This window comes from Protopterus annectens, chromosome 15.part0 (genome assembly GCF_019279795.1).
Source record: "Protopterus annectens isolate FY-2018-M chromosome 15.part0, PAN1.0, whole genome shotgun sequence".
NCBI lineage: Eukaryota > Metazoa > Chordata > Ceratodontiformes > Protopteridae > Protopterus > Protopterus annectens.
In genome coordinates this window covers 225,337,555-225,359,501 of record NC_056749.1, presented here as the reverse complement: position 1 = coordinate 225,359,501, position 21,947 = coordinate 225,337,555, and the positions used below count along the sequence as shown (strand labels likewise).

General features: G+C 39.4%; 1 protein-coding gene across 3 annotated transcripts in view; it reads right to left on the bottom strand.

The window, feature by feature from the left end:
• LOC122790153 (ligand of Numb protein X 2-like) overlaps positions 1–21,947 on the bottom strand; it is a 702,162-nt gene that overhangs the window by 546,311 nt on the left and 133,904 nt on the right. For all 3 annotated transcript variants that reach the window (XM_044057741.1, XM_044057740.1, XM_044057742.1), the window contains exon 2: positions 12,113–12,582. In XM_044057741.1, coding sequence (XP_043913676.1) covers positions 12,113–12,498 — 386 coding nt within the window. In that variant the 5' untranslated portion in view covers positions 12,499–12,582. The remainder of the gene's footprint in view (positions 1–12,112; positions 12,583–21,947) is intronic.

Genomic DNA, 21,947 nt, shown 5'->3' with positions numbered 1-21,947 from the left:
AGGTCTGTAAAAGTATCTGGTGGCATTATTCCAAGTACATTCCAGTTACACTGTGTTAGTGATCACCTAAAAATATATTTGCTGAAACTGGTTGTTTCTTATTTGATTATAGAGGATATGTTTACATAAGTTAGTGTGAGCTCTAATGGCATATGTTGGTATGTGGTCACTTACACGGAGAGGTAGCAGACTTTTGTCAGTCTGGTTTGCTTCTAAGGATCCAGTCTAATGTTGAGTGCCTCCTTGAAGTTTTACTGATTCTATTGGGTGTGGTTATCAATGGATTGTAATTGTACATGTTTATGGATTCAGTGAGGGTAGTGGAATGAGTTGCCAGTCTATATTTAAGTCTTCAAGTATTATAGTTTCATATGTTTTCAGTAAAATCAATGTCATTTCCCTGGTGGTATATAAACTGCTGTTAAACATACAGTTTTTATATTAAAGATGTTTTGGAGTGTTATTAGAAGTTCAGCATTGTTAAATATGGGTACCTCCTGAGGGAGTAAGGTGATGGTTAGGGAATTTTTATAGATTACTACTACACCACCTGCAAACTTGTTCTGTCATGCCCGATTATATTATATCCTTGGAGGGGTGATCTCATTATCCTTTATTTATTTAAATAATCCAAACAACAATGAGTACCACAGGAAAATGTACGCTCCTGAGCAGAAAGCACAGGAATAAAATCATAAAAAATAAAGGAAACTGCTCAGGTGCAAAACCATGCAGAAAATAGCAAGCAGCATACAATGAGTCTCTTCAGGCCAAAGTCATATAAATCACACCAAACCGCATACGACAAATCTCTTCAGACCAGGAATATAAGAATAATCCAATCCAATGAAGCAAAATGCTGTTAACTTTAAAACCAAATCTTTTATTAGCAGATATCTGGTAAGCGCTTTCGCCAAAGTAGCTTCTTCAAACCATAAGAGTATAAAGCAGTTCAAGACACACCTTATATACATTCAATTACTAATTAAGCCTAATGATGACATCATAATTAAAGCATATACATTTAAAGTGAACAATCAAATATTACAGTACACCTATACAAGTAGTAAAGGCAAAACATTTAAAACATTACTGCATAAAAATAGACATCACTTAAGCATCCTAAAGATTACATAAATAATATCTTTATTGTTTTAGAAACCAACAATTCACATACTTTTAAGTTTTTAGTTTTATATATTAATACACCTAGTTTGAGGGGAGGGGACCTAAGAAATTATACCCAAAGAAATTAAACTAACTGGATTATCAGACTGCAAGCACATATTCACCCTGGTCTTAATAAGGTCCCTTTAAGACCAGCTCTTAAAAACCAAAGGTTTCATTTTAAATAGTTTTTTAAACATTTTTTATTTTTCATAATAAATTGTTTTATTGATGGATTAAAGATATTATTTATATAATATCTTCAGGATGCTTAAGTGATGTCCATTTTTATGCAGTAATAATGTTTTAAATGTTTTGCCTTTACTACTTGTGTAGGTGTACTGTAATATTTGATTGTTCACTTTAAATGTATATGCTTTAATTATGATGTCATCATTAGGCTTAATTAGTAATTGAAGGTGTACTTGAATGTATATAAGGTGCATCTTGAACTGCTTTATACTCTTATGGTTTGAAGAAGCCACTGGCGAAAGCGCTTACCAGATATCTGCTAATAAAAGATTTGGTTTTAAAGTTAACAGCATTTTGCTTCATTGGATTGGATTATTCTTATATTCCTGGTCTGAAGAGACTTGTCGTATGCGGTTTGGTGCGATTTATATGACTTTGGCCTGAAGAGACTCATTGTATGCTGCTTGCTATTTTCTGCATGGTTTTGTACCTGAGCAGTTTCCTTTATTTTTTATTATTCTTTACTTATTTACTTTTAACCAGGTTTCTGTAGCTATAACATCAGGAGTGTATGTCGCAAGGTAGCCATGTGTATCATGGACTTTAATGCACATACTTCTTAGGTTCATATTTAGAATGGTGAGTTTAGGTTCCAATTTTTGTTAAGAGGTATTAAGTGACTAGTTTATTTCGGGGTTGAAAGTGATGTTTTTATGAACATTGGGACATGGCATAGGGTGAACATCTGCACTATTTTTTTGAATTGATATTTTAAAAAGGGCAAGTGTGTCTCCAGTTATATTTTCGTCTTGGTTTGGTATTTGTAAAATTGGATACTTAGTTTTAAGACATTTATAGATAAATCATATGTGGTTTGTTAGTAGAGACAGGGTGCTATGGAGAAAGCCTAGTATGAACCTATGAACATGCATGCAGCCTAACTACCACAAGAGCCTTTTTAAGCCTAGCCATGCATCCCATCCCATGTTGATATTCTTTATGAGGCTTTGTTGAAGTCATACGTATTTGAAAGAGGTGGATTTGATAACTGGTGATGAAGGCTAGTAGAGTTACGAATAATACAAAAATCTGAGTTAGGGACATCTTATTTAACTGGAGTTTGATCCCTGCTGTAATTGTAATTCAGAATTAGAAAACGTTAGGAGTACTGGGTTGGTTGTACAGATATAATGGTATAGTTTTGAGGGGAAAGTAGTAAGACAGCTGGAGGTAGATTAGAGTGGGTGTTACTTACTTGCTAAGATATTGCAATTTGTTTACAAAAATATTATACATTTAATAGCTAGTGTTCACCATGATTTATAAAATCCAGTTTTAAGACCTAGAACCTAAAGAATAGTATCACTATAAAGTTGTGCTGAAAAATTTGCCACTTACCATTTCTTTAGTAACACGTATGGTTCTAGAGATATCAGCACTTGTTTGAAATGTGAGGAGATAATTTGTTTCTATGCAAACAAAATTAGGCTCCATCCACTGGAAGTTGCAGTGCAAACTTCCAGAGCTCCATTGAAGACAATGAGTTAAAGATGGCCAGTGCAATGTTTCTTAGGGTTAAAAGTTAATACTTTCTGAAGGCATACAAGCTGTTTTTCATATCTGGGAAATGGAGAGATAAGAAAAGAACAGACAGCAATCAGTGAAAGTGGGAGCACAGGATGTAGCATGCACTTTAGCAAAGGTAACCTTAATTTTAGGTTAGATAATGGCTGTAAGTGCAGCCGTTAATTCAGAGCAATTGTTCTTTTCTGGAGGGTTAAACTTCATATTCTGAAGATGTACAAAGTTTTGTGCATTTGTTCCAAGTAAATAGGAGACTGGAGTGCTTTGTAATGGTCTTGAAAAATGTGACATAGGTTCAAATGAAGATGAAGAGAAACAACAATACAAGACATCAGACTGCCAAACATTAGTACATGCCTGTAAGACAAAAGCTGGAAATACACCATCAAAAAACTTATATGTATAATACGCGGAAATGCTATCCATCTTACCCTGGCATGTGAATGGCCTTACAGGTATTGATAAAAAGGAAAAAGCATTAAACTATGTTTAAAATAGCAATCCTACAGGAGGACACATCTGAAAAGAAATGAGCATGTGAATTTGACAAAGTGGATTTCAGAATAGATATTCGGCAGAATATCAGGGACAGATTAAAAGAGGAGTATAATCATACTAATTTGCTAGAAGGGCTCAAACAGTGACAGATGAGAAAAAAAGCCAAAAATGGTAGATCTGTGGTAGTGTGCGACTACGGGGCTACTGGCAAGGAGGATGATCACAATGGTATGTATATATATTCCACCAAAAACTATTATGGAGCTTAATAAAAAATTAGGAGAAACAAATGAGCTTTCAGCAGGAATTATTATTTATACGTGGGGAATGTAATGCAATTTGCAATAGTGAGGATATATCAGGGGGACCTAGAAGGAACAGTATAACAAAAGAGGGAAGATTTCTGAAGAAATTTAAGAAAATATTTGGTATGGAAGATGTGAATTCAGTAGAAGGAACTCTGACAGAATTTACGTTTTATTCTCAAAGGTACAATAACTGGGCAAGACTAGATAAAAATTATATTTTACAACAGCATGTACATTTAACTGAAAGCTTTGACATATCCATTATCTATTTCTGATCAAGCACTGTTTTCCCACCTCTGTGTGTTAAAGGGAAGAATTTAAGGAATGGGTAGTTATTACGGAAGATAGAACTATCCTCAGAAATTACCACTAGTTACTGGCATAAAAATAAATGGAGTTTAAAATAGTGTTGATATACAACAGAAAGAGATATGGTTAAGATGTAACAGAAATTGGTTAAGAGGGACTGACAAAGGTTAAGTACTGCAGAATAAGGGGAATCTCACAAGATGCAGAGCAAATGCACAGTGCTAAAGAGAGACATGAGTAGTGCATGGATAACATGAATTTAGAAAGATTGCAGTTAACCAACTATTTTTGATAACTCCCAACTCCAACAATTTTAAGTACAATAACCTAGACAACAGAATGTTGAAAGGACTGTTGTCAAACTTAGGAAACATATAGCAAGAAAAAATAACCATTAATCCTGTACAGGTTTTAGAGATATTCCAGAAACATTATGAAAATGTAAGCAGAGAAGTGTGGAAAGCAGAATGTAAATAGTTACAGACTACTTAATTATGTCAAGGTTGGAGGCAGATCTAGCTCAACAACTAACAGTTAAGATAGGAGGGGATGATATAAAAACAGTAATGTATAATCAAGCTTCAGAAAAGTCACTAGGAACAGATGCTATTACTGTGAAAATCTGGAAATTAGCATGGATGTAAGTGATAAAACTCTAGAAGATTTTGTTTAACAGTATTTTAAAAAGGAAGAGAAGCACCCAAAAACTTGGAAGAAAGCTTTGTTGGCTGTGTTACTTAAAGATGGCAAAGACCCTTCAGACCCAGTTTCATACGAACCCTTTTCAATTATAAACCACAATTAAGTGCTTATGTCTATATTAGTAAAAGAATGGCAAAAGTGTTGCCAAAATTGATATATATGGATCAGTGTGGTTTTGTGGAGCGGGGGGGGGGGGGGCAAACATTTGACAACATTAACAGAACAAGGATGATATAGACAGAAGCATAATGTAAGAAAATCTCTGTTAGTGGGTCTTGATGCAGAAAAAGCATTTGAGGGTTATAATTCCAAATGGAAAGGAATACTGATGAAACAAGGGGGAAGTTCGATCAAGACAGAGAAAGAGATCTTGGATGTAGATTCTTAAGGAGAATAATAACCATACAGAATAGTATATTCATGAAGTAGCAATAAGTATTCTAAGAACTAAGCCAATAAAGGAATGAACAAAAGACTTTGCCAATAAGCATAACTGCAAATCAGGGCACAGAAAATAGGCAAGACAGGGCTAGAATTTTGAAACTTTGCAAATGAACCAGGATATTTAGAGCAAATAACTCACCAGGAAAGGGAATAGATTGGGATGAGGCAAGGAAGACATTTAGATTGTTGGCTAGAGACAGTCTTCTGTACCACCAGGACTTGACCTCAGAGTGCAAGCAACTAGAAAGAGATATTGAAAATTTTACTAAAAGCCCTGCTCTGGTTGTGTTTTTACTTGAATCTGGAACAGAGGCAGCTGTTAATAAAGGAATAATTAATCGGGCATATAAAATATTGTATAACTATACGACTCAGAGGAGATTAGAAGAGAGAGACTGGAAAAGCAATAAAACAATGGAAGACACATGTATGGCTCTCAAGTATGTAACCAATGCCAGAAGGTTTAGATCTCTGGAGGGGTTTGCATAGATATTTTAAATTGTCAAGAAGACTTCAAAGACTTTTCCCTGCAGTAGATAGCAAATGTGGCAGTGTGAAGGAGAAGGGATAACTGAAAATATACCATTCTGGGAGAGTAATGAGTTGGCAGACTTTAAAAATTCCCTACAAGGTACTCTATCATAAATACTGGGTGAGCAAATGACTAAGTAAGGAAATGATTCTCTGAGCAGGGGCACATGATCTGAACTGCATAAACATAGTAATGTCTTAAGTTTAATTCTGTTGGATGCCAAAAAAGCAATTACTAGAAAATGGAAATCAAACTCTACACCAACTATATTTGAGGTAGTGAATATTATAAGAAAAAAAGATAAAAACTAGAAGGGTGTTTAAAAAAAGGAAGGCGTACACAGATGTAACTGGAAATTGTGGTAACAATATGTGCACAAATAACGTTCAAGTGGAGGCGTGAGGTTTAAGGGAAGGCAGGACATTCTACAATTTTTGTAACGTTGGACTGATGACAGCAGCAAAGAAAAAATATATGGGATGTATACTGTACTTAAATGAAAAATGTAAAAAATGTTTTTGTTTCTGTTAATGTATGTTTGCCTGTGTCTTAAATGATAATGTAATAAAAGTATTTAAAAAAGAAACTTTATACCCAGGCATCTTGATGTCAGGATCAAGGTGTCCACCAGCCCAGGAGGAGGGTTTAAAGTCCCTTATTAGGGCCAGCCAAGGGCTACCACAGCAAGGATAACACATACTGTTAGCACTAAAACAGTGAAACACAATGAACATCTAGAGCGTCCTACTTGCTTTCTTAACTCTGTGGATTGTGTAAGCTCTTTGTAGGTTCACCAGTGGAGGTGGAAGCAACTTGACAGCACTGGATGATGTACAGGAACAGATGCAAAATTACATCCAAAAATGATCATCCCCACTGAGGTACAAGGATTGCTACTAATGCCATGCACGAAGACCTGGACATGGGCAATATAGTTCTTAGGAGCACAAAACTAAGATGATGTGTGTGTCTGCCCATCCAATAGTAGAGACTAGCCTTAAATGTAGCCCAATGCTATCTTTTTGACTTGTGGTATCAACTTATTCCATAGGCTATGAGTGTGCTGTGTTAGGAACCTCTCTCTAGGAGTCTTGTATAGGTTTGTGTGAATTTAGGTCTCCAGTGCAGGTATTTGTAGCACCACTAAATTTTAGAAAAAAAAGTGGGAGGTCAGACAGGACTGGGTCTTTCTTGGCTCGAAGAGCTAGACACTTGAGACAGATGGAAACTGGAAATTCACCCCAGGGGTGGCACCCATATCTCTCATGGACAGGGGCAGTCGGTGTTTACTATAGACTCACTCTGTTAATTATGTCCACCTAATAAGGTCAAATTGGGGCAACGTTTTATTAACACAGCTAGGCTTACAAGGGCTCTTGGGCAGTTAGGCTAGTAACCACCTATGAACCTATAATGCTGTTAAGTGACTGACTCAACTGAAGTATTAATTTGCTAAGCAATCTGCCATCTTGTTCTGTAAAAACAGTCATTTATCAGAAACATGAGAAATTATGCAGTCTCAAAGCCAGCTGAAAAAACAGGCTGCCATACTGGAACTTATAAAAAAGTAAACAATAGAATCTTTGCAGGGGTCAAACCCTAGCCCCATCCACCCTCAGATTAACTTTGATGACCCTTGGCTAGCATCACCTTGTGCAGAAAAAGGAAAAATTCTTATTTCCAAATGTTTCCTACTTCCAAGATCATTTACTCCCAGACTTAGAAAAATTCAGGGAAGACTGACATATAGATGGTTTACATTCTTTCCTTTTTAGTTCCAGTTTTTTCAGTCTGTTTTTGATTAAATCTAATGCAACAAAATAAGTGCTGGTTGATATGCTCCCTTTAATTAAATGTGAACATACAAGTTGTTAAAATTAATAAAGACACCTGTTTTGATATGTTTCTCCATTGGCCCTCATGGTAAAAAAAAAAAAAAAAGTGGGATGTCAGATAAGACTGGGTCTTTCTTGCCAAACAAACATTGAACAATTTGATCATTCAGAATACAAAGTGCCATTTTCTAACCAGGTACTCTTACCCATACCAACAAACAAGTATAAGCTACAAAAGGATACAAAAATAAGTAAAATAAATAAATAAATAAAATGCATTACCAGATATTCTAAATGACCATGCAATAAACACAGCCACCTTCTGAATTTTTATGGCACCTGAGCTGCAACTAAATATCAAATCCAGAGCTATCTGACTGACCTCCATCAATCCGTTGTTTGGCATAATGATATATCCCCCAACTTCCTGTATCAATAGGTGTTCCCCAAGGATAAATCCTTGGACCCTTACTCTTCTCCATATTCTCTAGTAATAAAGCCTCTACTACCAAACAAGCCACACTCATACAGTATGCAGAGGATTCCACCATCTGCTCAGCCCACTCCCTACCTGAACTTCAAAAAGACCACACAGGAAGCCTTTTCCTCAGTTGAAACTTGGCTTTCAGATGCACAATTAAATACTTAACCCAAACAAAACTCAGCTTCCATCCCTTTCTTCCACCCCTCTAACTTCCTCGGATTGCAGCCAAATACATTGCTTGCAAACCTACATCTCAGCTGTCATCTTAGCCACTGTTATTCAAGGGTAATAAGCTGCTGCTCAGCTATTACAATACTTGCTAGTCTTTATGGCACCAATGATATGTGTTGTACCATTTAAGCAAATACTTAATTTCATTTTCAACTATAACTGTTTACTACTATTGTTAAACAAAACCTACCTATACTTCTTGTAACTTGTAATTAATTGTTTTTAATTGTTGTTTTTATTGTGGAGCTTTTCTCCCAGGGCCTCTGCTGAAAAAGGACTTGTGTCCAGTCAGAGTTTCCTGGTCAACAAATGTAAGTAAATAAATAAAATAAATAATAACTAAACAACATATTTAGGAAGATGCTTTTGTAGTATCCTCTATTTATCCATGTATGACGCTCGTGCCCTAGCCCAGAAATCAAGGAGCCTCAATCCTCACCACCAACACCAGAGAGGGCATCTCATATATGAGGAAAGGATAACAAATACACACAGTAAAGTGCAACTTCCCTTAAGAGCACACAGAGATCACAGTCAGTCCGGGGCTGGTCACTCCCTTGCTCTCCAGGTCCCCACTAAGACTCCCCACTGGCACAGCTATATGGTCCAGATCTCAGCTTAGTGGGCAAGCTAAAACCTCTAGCATTCTTTCTGTCCAACCAGTGCTTCGTGGCCCTGCCAAAGTAGCGCACACACACAAACTTTACGAGTTTATACAACCACACACAACATTCCTGGGGAAGGCTGGCACAGTTTCTCCAGCTGTGCCCCTTTCTCTGACTATATGGTAGTTCCATTTGTCACCACCCACTAATAATTATCAGCTACTCAAAGGCCCTTAAAAGGGTGTCCAATTATTACTGTGCAATATTATTAACCAATTGGTAGTTCTGACTAAACAGTCAAGGCTTACTTAGAGTGACTTGGACAGTAAAGTCTACAAATATGCAGTGTACTCTAGAGATTAAATTATCTCTACACAAAACAGCCACAGTTAAAAGGGTTCAAAAATATTTAATAATGAATTAAAACCACAAGACAATACTTTCTACTACACAGTGCTAGTCAAGAGTTCAGAGATCACACAGACATACTTAAACTAAATCAGTAGTACAGTTCTGACATCACAGAAGAACACAAGTCTAACCTTTCTAGTTCCTAGCCATTTCTAAAAGAAAATACAAGTCTAAGATAACTTACATATGAGAAAGACAGTGCTGTGAGTTGGATGTTCAAGACAAAAATACTTAATGCCTTCTGATTCTCCCTGTATAAATTGCTATTTTCAGTCCGGATTCCCATTACATCCTTTCACACTTTCCTGGTGTTCCCCAGGCTAACAGATGCTACATAATTGTTATCTTGCACCTGCAGGAAACTACATCAGTAAAAGACATTCCACATGTAAACTCTAGTAATTATTCCTCAAGTTAAAACAATATGCAGGATGTTTCACTACAGACTCGACTCCAAATTCTAACTTCAAAGGGACAGGCATGAAATAATTTCAGCTTCAAAGAACAGACAAGAAATGCTTGACTTAGCTTTCTTTAAAGCAGAGGGCAATGTTGCTACATTGTTTTAAGTTGAGCATATCCTTTCATTTAAGAAAACAAGCTTGTAGTTCAACATTCACATTTACAAATGATAGAATTATCTGCACAATTCTATCTGGCTAGGCTGGCAGCCTTCACACCATGTTTGTTTTAAACCATTTCAAATCTATCTGCTGCTCTGCCACTCCACTGGATGATTTGTGTAGTACATACATGGAGAGGTAAGTAAAAATCAGCACAATCAATAACCAAAGAACAGTGCCTTTGCAAAGGCTACTCATGTCAGCCACCAAATACTGGTTTCCAAACGCAGGACACTTAATATGTATGACTGTTAAAAACGTTAGAATCAATTTTTACAAAAAACGAAGATGGACTGCAATTTTATTTTAAATAATTTGCTTGGTACTTTAAGAATTTCTGCTCTTGAAGAAAACCAGAAGCACTAAAGGTCCACAAAGGCACAAAAAACAGATAAATGAAGAAAACGAACCACCAAGGACCAACACGCTGTGCATATATTAAAACCAACGTTTAATGTATAAAAACTTTTATACATTAAACACTGGTTTTAATATATGCACAACGTGTTGGTCCTTGCTGGTTTGTTTTCTTCATTTACTTTAAGAATTTGAGCACAAAACCCCAGCAACAGGAAATGAAGAAATGATGATTTTTTAAATTGAACAATTAGTGGCTTAGGCATGGTTATTTAAATGAGTTTCGAATTGTGTGGTTTATTCTGATGAAGTTTTAAATGTGAGATGAAAGTTCTAAATAAATGATATATTTTTAAGTATTATGCATTTGGAAATCAGTATTTGGTGGCTGATGCGAGTAGCTTTTGCTGAGGTACTTTTTTTTGGTTACTGGTCATATTGCATGTCCTTAGTTATCCACAGTTCTTTTGGTTCTAAAAATTCCAAACTGTACTCAAGAGTAGTCTCCAGTTGTTTTCTTGACTCCAGCATGCACAACTTGTACAAAGTGTCCATGGCTTACTCTGCCTAAACTCCTTAGAAGCAATTCCTATGTACTACATAATTTAAACACCCTGAGAGCAAAGGTGCCAGAGCCACAAACGTGCTTCCCATCCTATCCAGAATACTTTTAATACAAATACACCTTCTAGGCCACAGTCTTGTCTGAGAAGGGTCCTACAGCCAGTGTACTTGGCTAATTAACAAATTTATAAATAAAGCTTCTGTAATTACACCAACTACCAATTGTGATAAAGATACAAGTGGAACAGACACCAGAAGCAAAGTAGTTAAGGGTGTGCAATGAATACTATTCATAAAGAATACTCAAAAAAAACCTGGGTGTCCATGATTGGTACCTGGAGCATACTACAGACTTCAAACATGTGACACTTTTTTTTTTTTTTTTTTTTTTTTACAGTTTTAAGAATGAAAAACTTTCTTTATTATAAAGAAAATCTGTAAACACTAAAATAAATGCATGTAGGACAAATATAAGACAAAGCAAAAATTATAAATAAAAAAAACCGAGCATTAACACATTACATACCAGTAAAACAGGGAGAGTAAAAGAAATGTGAGATTCAAAACAGCCTGGTACTGAAAGCAGGTATGAAGCAAGACACCAGACAAAGTGCTGTACTGACTTATCAGTGCTTTCCAAAACATACAGCAGATATACCTGGAAAAGTAAGGTGACGGTTTTCCTTCAGACAGTAAGTTCTGAACAGATTTGTAAAATCAAATCAAATACATAAAAGGCAGTAATGAATTAAAGTACTAAACAAGGTAATGGAGAAAATATTATTTATTTTTTTTTTTACAAGACTGGAACAGGGCAAGTCTAGTTCCAAATCACAAAAAAGGGGAACTCAAAGATCCATACACATGCAGGCCACACAACCCAAGCATGAAGATGCAGAATCCTTCCAAGAGAGTAGGAAAGCACCATTAAATGAACGGGGACAACAACCATGTCAGCATGATCTCAGTGATGGACAACTTTCACCAAAATATCTGCATGGTTAAGATAAGGTAATAAATCTGGCCTATTGACATATTTCAGCAACGCTTTCAAAACGAACACAGAAGAAAAACTGACTAAGGAACAAGCAACAATTGTAAATGGCGCTCAAGCTTTAAAAAGAATATTACTCAAAAACAGCTTGGAATTAAGTGATCAGTGCTTTTTTTGTTTCCCAAATCTCAATAGTTTAAATACTTAGTTCTTGAACAAAGACAATGGGCAACAGGTAAATCAGTACAGAAAACAGGCTGTTGTCAGGTTACCTGTTTTTTAGATGAGCTTCTAACTCGCACCTCTGCAAGGTCTGTTCACAGTCTGGTTGAAATGGGCAAAAGACTTGCAGCTTGTCTAACAAGTTTCTCACCAATAGGCTAGACTTCCTACACTGTTGGAAATTTAATTTCTTTCTGTCCATAGGGCAGAAACTGTGCTCTTGCAAAAAGTTCTCCAGACATTTAAAACAATATGTGTGTCCACAAGGAGTATCCATTGGTTGAAGCAAAGGCTGAAGGCATATATGGCAAGCCAGTTCATCATCGACATCATCCTGGTAATTGTACAAATGGTTCTCTGCGAGCAGATGATGCTGGCCACACTCAAGGCAGACTTCAACATTTGGACATAAACTGTCCACTTTCAGTTCAGCCATGCTACTTGGGTTGAAAATGTTGAAGACAAACTGACCCAGTGATCCTTGTAGGGCAAAAATGTTCTAAAGCAAGAAATCCACATTCTGCAATTAAAGAAAAGACATTAGCATTCTAAACATGAAATACAGCAAGTTCTAAAACTGGTGCAAGTTTTTATTAGCAAACATTATTGCAATCAAGACTTCTTACAAATCACCAGTATCTGCTGCAGAAGATAACTTTTTTATTCACAAATTTTAAAACATTCAAATCTGATAAGACATCCAAATCAAACAATTTGAAGTACAGAAATTAAACAAAAATGTATTTATTGCTTTTCGGCTTTTAGAACTATTTTTCAGGGCTAATTCTGAATATGGATTAATACCCAACTTGGTCACTATTCATCATATTCAACTAATTTCACCAATTGCTCAAGTTATACGAAACTACCTAATTTTTTTTTTCAGTGTGCCCACATGCAGGGCTACACATCCATCCACATTTGCACATTTCAACTCCAAGGTCACACAACCTCAGAAGGGGTAAAACCCCTCTAAAGTGTATAGACTTTACACTGATAACATTAAAGTAATGGGTGTGGGCACAGTCCCCAACACAGGGCTTGAAGGGGAGTACCCCCAGCAAGAATTACATATTGTAAATCCTCTTCTTCTTTCGGCTTTTCCCAGTTAGAGGTCGCCACAGCGGATCACCTGTCCGCTCATAATTGGCAGTTGAGTTTTACAGTGTCGAGTTGCCATCCCAGCCTTCCACAGAAGGCACACACTCACAACTAGGGCCAATTTAGAGTGTCCAATCCACCTATGGCATGTCTTTGGGATGTGGGAGGAAACTGGAGCATCCGGAGGAAACCCACGTGACCACAGGGAGGACATGCAGACTCCGCACAGAAGGCACCCCAGCAGAGGATCGAACCAGAGAACCTCTTGCTGTGAGGCAGCAATGCTAACCGCTGCACTACCGTGGCTGCCCAAGAATTACATATTGTACCTAGTAAATATATTTCAACATTTTACCAAAATGCCAGTGAAGGCCTAAACTCAATGCAAACTGAACCACCCAAAACTGATTTTGTGTTTAAGCATGAACTCACTCCTGAATAAATTGCAAGTTAAATACAAAAACTGGTCAATTCAAATTCCAGTTCATGCAACAGTAACAGAAAAAGGAAAGAAATGTGTAATATCAGTCTTAATTAATCAGGCATTTTTCCTCCTCCCAGGATCTCTATTCTGTCCATTCCTATACACATATGCATATATCAAACCCATCTGACATCACTAAGCTGTTAACACACTTTCTCCAGATGTCACAAACTGAAATGTTAAAATATATGCAGAATTGTCTATATTTTTATAGATTTACTAAGAAAATTAAATAGTCTCACTAACAAGTCTAACAATAAGCAGGCTGTCAAAATTAATTTATACTTTTCTCTTCTAGTTATATTATGAGTTGTGCACTGTGAAACATGGGACTATGCAAGCAGACACGATTGTTTCCCATATCTCAATATTCAGAAAAACTGAGCTGTTAGAACACATCATAAATATTCAGTTCATCACCCTCAAAGTAAAGAGGGGATCATGTAACAGATCTGAAGCTCAAGCCATTAAATGTCAGACATCAAAAGCTATTCATCCAACTTCCCCTCTAAATTAAACTAATACAGCAAAACCAGAAAAAAAAACAAAAAGTCTAACCAATGTTTTTGTAAAGGACAACACTACAGTTGTACAAAGTACAGTTGTGTACCTACCATAAATGTAGATGTTAGTGTATACTCACTGTTGCAGTCATTACTCGGGATATCCTGCTGGCAGGCTACCCGCAGTCGGCCTGAATTCCAAAGTCTTGGTACGGCGTCGGTTGCTGTCGCCTCTTCCCTGATGTCAGCGTGACAGGGGTATAAAAGATGCAGCCGATGCCATTTTCTTCAGTTTTTCTTGCCCCAGATGTCAGGTGCCCCCCAAAAGGGCAGGCTAAATAAATTATGCCAATAAACATGCATGCACTACTGCGGTGGTGGTGCTGCAGTAGCATTGTCGGCTCATAGCAAGACGTTGTCCCGTTCGATTCTCAGCTAGAGCGTCTTCTGTGTGGAGGCATACGTGAATGGGGCGTGCTTCATTGAAGGTTGTGCATCAGGGCTGGTAACCCAGTACGTAAAAATCCACTACCAATCATTAGCGGAGCGGAGTTCCGCTGTGGTGACCCCTAACCGGGAAAAGCCGAAAGATACAAACAAACATGCATGCACTAAAGTAAACATTTCCTTCATCTACAAGCAAATACACCACATAGGTTGCATAGAATAGAGAAGTACAGATAAGGCCCAGCAAAAGAAAGGGGGGTGGTGGGAGGGTAACCTGGACGGCAACAGTGAATACACTCGAACATCTACATTTATGGTAGGTACACAACTGTACTATGTTCATCGTGTTTCACTGTTGCAGTCATTACTCTTGTGTTGAATCCCAAAGCGGAGGATGGGTGGCTGGGCTAAATAGGATTAGGAGAGGCTATGAGACCCTGCAGAACTGCAGTGGCAAAGCCTGCTCTGGATTTAGAGTAGAGAGGTAAGTGGTAGTGTTTTGTAAAAGTGTGCACTGAACTCCAAGTTACAGCCTCTAAGATGTCTTTGGTTGGTACTCCTCTGAGGAAGGCTGCTGAAGTGGCTGCTGCTCTGGTTGAATGTGGCCTAATGCCCTTAGGCACCGATTTGCCATGCTGCGAGTAGCAGAAGCGAATGCAATGGCCTATCCATTTTGAAATAGTCTGTTTTGAGATTGCCTTTCCTTGTGATTCTGCAGCATATGCCACTAAAAGTTGCTCAGTCTTTCTGAAAGCTTTAGTTCTGTCCAGGTAGAAGCGTAGCTGTCGGTGTATGTCCAAAGAATGCAGAAGTCTCTCATCCTTGTTCTGTGGGTTTGGATAAAAGGTAGGCAAGTGACTGGTTTGGTTAAGGGCCACACTGGACACTACCTTAGGCATAAATGTCAGGCTCGTCCTCAGAGAAACCCTGTCTGAATGGAAAATGATAAAAGGTTCCACAGCCATGAGTGACTAACTCAGAGACTGGTCTTGCAGAGGTTATTGCTAGGAGCAGAGCTGTTTTCCAGGATAAGAATTTTATATCAGCTATTGAGGCTGGCTCAAAAGGAGGCAGTGTGAGGTTTTCCAAGACATAATTGAGGTCCCATGCAGGTATTGGCGCTCTCCTTGGAGGTCTTATGTTTTTGGCCCTTCTGAGGTACTGCCTTATTAAAGGATGAGAAAAGATAGGTGGTTCCGTACTGTAAAGCCCTGAAATGGAAGAGGCATGAATCTTAACTGATGAAAAGGATAGGCCTTTGTCCAGCATCTCAGTTAAGTATTGTAAAATCTGAGGAATATTTGTTACAAACGTGTCAATTCCTTGTTCCTGGTTCCAAGCACAGAATCTCTTCCATTTTTCTGCATAAGATTTTCTGGTACTCTGCCTCCTGGCCTCTAAAATAACATCCATCACAGCTTTGGAAAGAGGAGTGTTCTGCATGGCTACATTATCCGCCATGCTGCCAGATTTAAGGTCCTAAGTTGGCTGTGCAGGATCTGATTGTTTTGTTGGGTCAGTAAGTGAGAAATTTGATGCAATGTCCAGGCTGGACCTTGAGACAAGTTCTTTAGGATTGGGTACCAGTGCTGGCGTGGCCAGTCTGGGGCAATCAGTATCATTTTTGGCTTCCCTTGTCTGACCTTTAGAAGTACCTTGGGGAGGAGAGGCAGTGGAGGAAAGGCATGTACTGTTAGGTTTTTCCAGCTGAAGGATAGAGAGTACAGTTGTGTACCTACCATAAATGTAGATGTTAGAGTGTATTCACTGTTGCAGTCATTACACTTGGGTTATCCTGCTGGCAGGCGACCCGCAGTCGGCCCGAGTTCCAAAGTCTTGGTCTGGGTCGGTTGCTGTCACCTCTTCCCTGACGTCAGTGCGCCAGGGGTATAAATGTTGCAAACTACGTGATTTTCTTCAGTTTTTCTTGCCCCAGATGTCAGGTGCCCCCAGATAGAAAGGCTGGAAAGATAAAATTATGCCACAAAACATGCTTATTACTATAAACATTTCCTTCATCTACAAGCAAATACACCACAGATTGTATAGATTTGAGAAGTACAGAAAAGTCCCAGCAAAGAAAAAAGGGGGATGGTGGGTGGGTAACCTGGACTGCAACAGTGAATACACTAACATCTACATTTATGGTAGGTACACAACTGTACTATGTTCATCGTGTTTCACTGTTGCAGTCATTACACTTGGGTAGAATCCCAAAGCTGAGGTTGGGCGGCTGGGTCTAAATTGGATTTGGAGAGGCTACCAGGCCCTGCAGAACTGTAGTGGCAAAGCCTGCTCTGAATTTAGAGTAGAGAGGCAAGTGGTAGTGCTTGGTGAAAAAGTGTGCACTGAGCTACAGGTTGCAGCTTCTAAAATGTCTTTTGTTGGTACGCCTCTGAGGAAAGCTGCTAAAGTGGCTGCTGCTCTGGTAGAATGAGGTCTAATGCCCTTAGGCACTGATTTGCCATGTTGTACATAACGGAAGCGGATGCAGTGTCCTATCCATTTTGAAATTGTCTGCTTTGTAATAGGCTTTCCTTGTGATCCTGCAGCATAGGCTACAAACAGTTGCTCAGTTTTTCTGAAAGCTTTTGTTTTGTCCAAGTAGAATCGTAGCTGTCTGTGTATGTCCAAAGCATGCAGAAGTTTCTCCCCTTTATTCTGGGGATTTGGTAGAACGTAGGTAAATGAATGGTTTGGTTTAAGGCCACATTGGAGACCACTTTTGGCATGAATGTTGGGTTTGTCCTAAGAGAAACCATGTCCTGATTAAAAATGATGAAAGGTTCCACAGCCATTAGTGCTTGTAACTCAAACTCTTCTTGCTGAAGTTATTGCTAGGAGCAGAGCAGTTTTCCATGATAAGAATTTTAGATCAGCTGTGCTGGCTGGTTCAAAAGGAGGCAGTGTGAGTTTTTCTAAAACAAAATTGAGATCCCAAGTTGGTACTGTCATAGTAGAGGATGTGAAAAAATAGGAGGTTCCGTATTGTAATGAGCTGAAATGGCAAAGGCATGGATTTTAATAGATGAGAAAGAAAGGCCTTTGTCCAGCATCTCAGTCAGGTATTGTAAAATCTGAGGTATATTAGGGACAAGTGGTTCGAGCCCTTGTGCCTGGTTCCAAGCACAGAATCTCTTCCATTTTTCTGCATAAGATTTCCTAGTGCTGGACCTCCTGGCTTCTAAAAATGACATCCATAACAGCTTTGGAGAGAGGTGCAGTCTGAGTGGCTACATTATCTGCCATGCTGCCAGGTTTAAGGTTCTGAGTTGACTGTGCAGAATCGGATTGTTTTGTTGTGTCAGATGAGGAATTTGAGGTAGAAGCCAAGTTGGGCCTTGAGACAAACTCTTTAGGATTGGGTACCAGTGCTGGCATGGCCAGTCTGGGACAATCAGGATCATTTTTGGCCTTTGTCTGACTTGGTAGCACTTTGGTAAGAAGAGGCATCAGAGGGAAGGCATAGACTGTCAGGCCTTTCCAGCTGAATGATGGAGCATCCACTTTCCATGCTTGAGAGTTGTAAGTTCTTCTGCAGAATTTCTGTATTTGGTAATTTTGAGGGGAGGTGAAAAGATCTATGTTTGAGTGTCCCCATTTCATTATCATGCCGAATACTTGTGGATTTAGCTTCCATTCGTGAGGATCCATGAGATTTCTGCTTAGTTCGTCTGCCAGTGTATTTTTTGTTCCTGGCAGGAATTGTGCCTGCAGATGTACTTGATAGGTCAGTGCTGTGTTCCACAAAGTCATGGCTTGCCTGCACAGGGGGTAGGAATGTGTGCCCCCTTGCTTGTTTATGTACCACATAACTGTGGTATTGTCAGTCTTTACTAATAGTTGTCCTGGATGTAGTAGGTCCTTGAAAGCTGTCAGGGCATTCTGTACAGCTAGCAGCTCTTTTTGATTGATGTGAAGATGCATTTATTCCTTGGGCCATGTGCCCTGAATATATTTTCCTGCCATATGTGCCCCCCAGATGTAATCCGATGCATCCATTGTTAGTCTGCCTGGCAGTGGGTAAAGTGAAAGGCTGTCCCTTGTTTTGGTGACAGGCCTGGGACCACCATCGAAACTCCTGTTGTAGGCAGGGAATTAAAGTTATGATGGTCTCCAGGCTGTGACAATGCTGAGTCCAAACACTTTTTAGATACCATTGTAGTTTCCTCATATGCAGTTTTGCATAAGGAATTAGTAGAATGCAGGATGCCATGAAGCCCAGGGCCTGCAGAATTTTTCTTGCAGGGAGCTGGGTCTTTGTTGCCATCATTTGAAAGTAATGGGTCAGTTGCCTTTGTCTGGCGTGAGATAAGCCATCTGGGCAGTTGTATTTAAGCTTGCACCCAAGAATATTATCTCTTGAGAGGGCACTAGTTTTGATTTCTTTTCGTTTACTGTGTACCCTAGGCAAATTAGTAATCTTTTTACAAACGCCAGATGCTTTAGAAGAATGTCCTTGCTCTCTGCTTGAATAAGGCAGTCATCCAAGTAGGGATATATTTGAATTCCTTTTTGTCTGCAAAATGCAATTACTGGTGCCAGGCATTTTGCGAAGACCCTGGGCGCAGTAGATAAGCCAAAGGGCAGTGCAGAGTATTGGTAATGTATTGAGCCTGCTATGAATCTGAGGTATCTTCTGCAAGATTGTCTGATTGGGACATGCAGGTATGCCTCCTTTGGGGGCTGAAGCACCCCATTGTTTAGGTCTGTAGGAGCCTTGGGGCTGAGATCTGCCTCTTGGGCAACTGTATCTGCCTATTTGTGGCCTGTGACACTGGAAAGGCCCAATTTTTTGAAGGCCAGTTTCTGCTAAATCTAGGTGGTTGAACCTGTAAGAAATCTTTCACTGTTCTGCATTTATTTTGCTTTATCCTCCATTAACACTTCTTCTGCCTTAACACCAAACAAAGTATCATGCTGTAGTGGAGCATCCAATAATTTTACTTTAACATGGTCAGGTAAACTTTGTTCTTTCAACCAAGCATGCCTTCGAATAAGAGCCTGTAACTGCGGCTCTACAAGAAGCCTCTAATGAATCAAAACCACATTGCAGAGTATGCTTTGCCACTTGTTCAACTGCATGCAATAAATCCTGCATTTCTTTACTGTCAGGACTTTCGGAATTTGAAACCATTTTCTGTTTTAACAATGACATGAGGTACTGTTGATACTTAAGCATGTGAAACTGGCAGTTTAAAACCCTTACAGCTACAGTAGCAGAAGTGTAAACTTTTTTCCCCCATCTGTCCAGAGCTCTGGAATCCCTATCAGAGGGAACAGGATTTTTAGCAGTGGAAGCCTTAACCCCTTTAGGACCCTGAGAAATTGTTTCTGGGTCTGCAGCGGGGGTTTTATAAAGAAATTTATGAGAGTCAGGGACCCTGTAGTACCTGTCTGGCTTGACTGGTGCAGGGGTAAAGAATCAAGAGACAGACTGGATTCAGAAAAAACATCAACAATATCAAGCATAGGGGGGGACAGCCAAGGGCCTGTGCTGAGGCAATAAAAGGAAGTCTCTGAGCCTTTTCTTGGATTCTGAATAATCCTGGCTCTTCCAATGGAAATGCTCCCTCATGGTGTGCAGGGTTTACACAAAAGAATAATCCTCAGGCGGACAGGCTGAAGGTATAGACTCTTCTGCATCGGAGTCCTCATAGGGAGGGAGAGAATATCCCTGTTCAGAAGAGGAATCAGAGGAAATGGAAACCTGGTCAGAGGAATCATAGTCAGTGTCTTGCCTAGGCCTTTTGTCAGGAGGGGGATGGGAACCCCTGATTAAAGTAATTATTTAGGTCTTCGGCAATTTTAAGCATCTGTTTCTTTGGCATGGATGACTGTTCTGGAGAATGCTGTACTTATTTCCTTGTCTTTAATGGTGTTTTTAACTTTGCCTTGGCTGCTGTAGTGGGCTTAATTGTAAGCTGTGAAGGTCTGAAAACACCCTCAGAAGCCGATGCCTGCTCAGCGGCTCCAGACCCATCTGAGGGAATAGTTTCCGTAGGCCCAACACCTTGAGTATCCACAGGCCTCAGTGTCTCCACGTGGCTGTTTGTTACAGCCTGTGGCTCTGAGGTAGCAGGTGTCAGGGGCTGCGAAAGCGCCTCACTGAGAATCGGCGAACCGACGACTGGCCTTGAAGAGGCTTCGTCGTCGGTTTTGGACCTCGGATGCCTGTCCTTTTCTTTGTCTTTTTTTTATAAATTCCGGTCATCGGTTGTTCACATGGCATTATGTAATTAAACCTTCGGCCAAAATAATGTAAAGCAAAATCAAACCGACGTTTAATAGTGCATTTATTGAATCTAGCACAAAACAGACAACTGGTAACATCGTGGTCAGGGCCTAGGCAAGGAATACAGTAAGAGTAAAAGTCCTTAGGAGGTATTTGCTTCCCACAAGAAATACAATTATTAACTTTTACTGACATCAGTCTGGAGCAAGAAAAAGTTTCCCCAACAAGGTACTTAGCTTTATTGAAGACTTGGGTTCTGAAATTCGAATTGTAAATTGAAAATGTCAGGAGTCAGCCGACCGGCACTTACGAACTGCTTTTGCTTCAGGCACTGTGCGGCAAGACAGACAGAAGAAAATGGCATCGGCTGCATCTTGTATACCCCTGGCGCACTGACGTCAGGGAAGAAGCGACAGCAACCGACGCCGGACCAAGACTTTGGAACTCTGGCCGACTGCAGGACCGCCTGACGGCAGGATAACCCAAGTGTAATGACTGCAGCAGTGAAACACGAACATCCACAAAAACTCCTTTATTGTAGTCGACCAGAGGTAAGCGCTTTCACTATACAGCTTCATCAGACCATTGAGCAATTACTAACACAGCACCATATAAACTACCATGAATTAAGCAGCAGCCAATAACTAGGTCACTTCAATCAATACATGCGGCAAGAAAGACTGAAGAAAATGGCGTTGGTTGCAACATTTATACCCCTGGCACACTGACGTCAGGGAAGAGGCGACAGCAACCGACGACGGATCAAGACTTTGGAACTCAGGCCGACCGCGGGTCGCCTGCCAGCAGGATAACCCAAGTGTAATGGACTGCAACAGTGAAACACGATCATCCACTTTCCATGCTTGCTCGTGAAAAGTCCTTATGCAGAATCTCTGTAGTTGGCAGTTGTGAGGGGAGGCAAATAGATCTATGTCTGGGCATCCCCATTTCCTTGTTATCATGCTGAGGACTTGTGGATCCGGTTTCCACTTGTGGGGATCCATGAGGTTTCTGCTTAGTTCATCCGCCAGTGTGTTTATTTTTCCTGGCAGGAATTGTGCTTGCAGGTGAACTTGATAAGTCAATGTTGGGTCCCACAAAGTCATGGCTTGTCT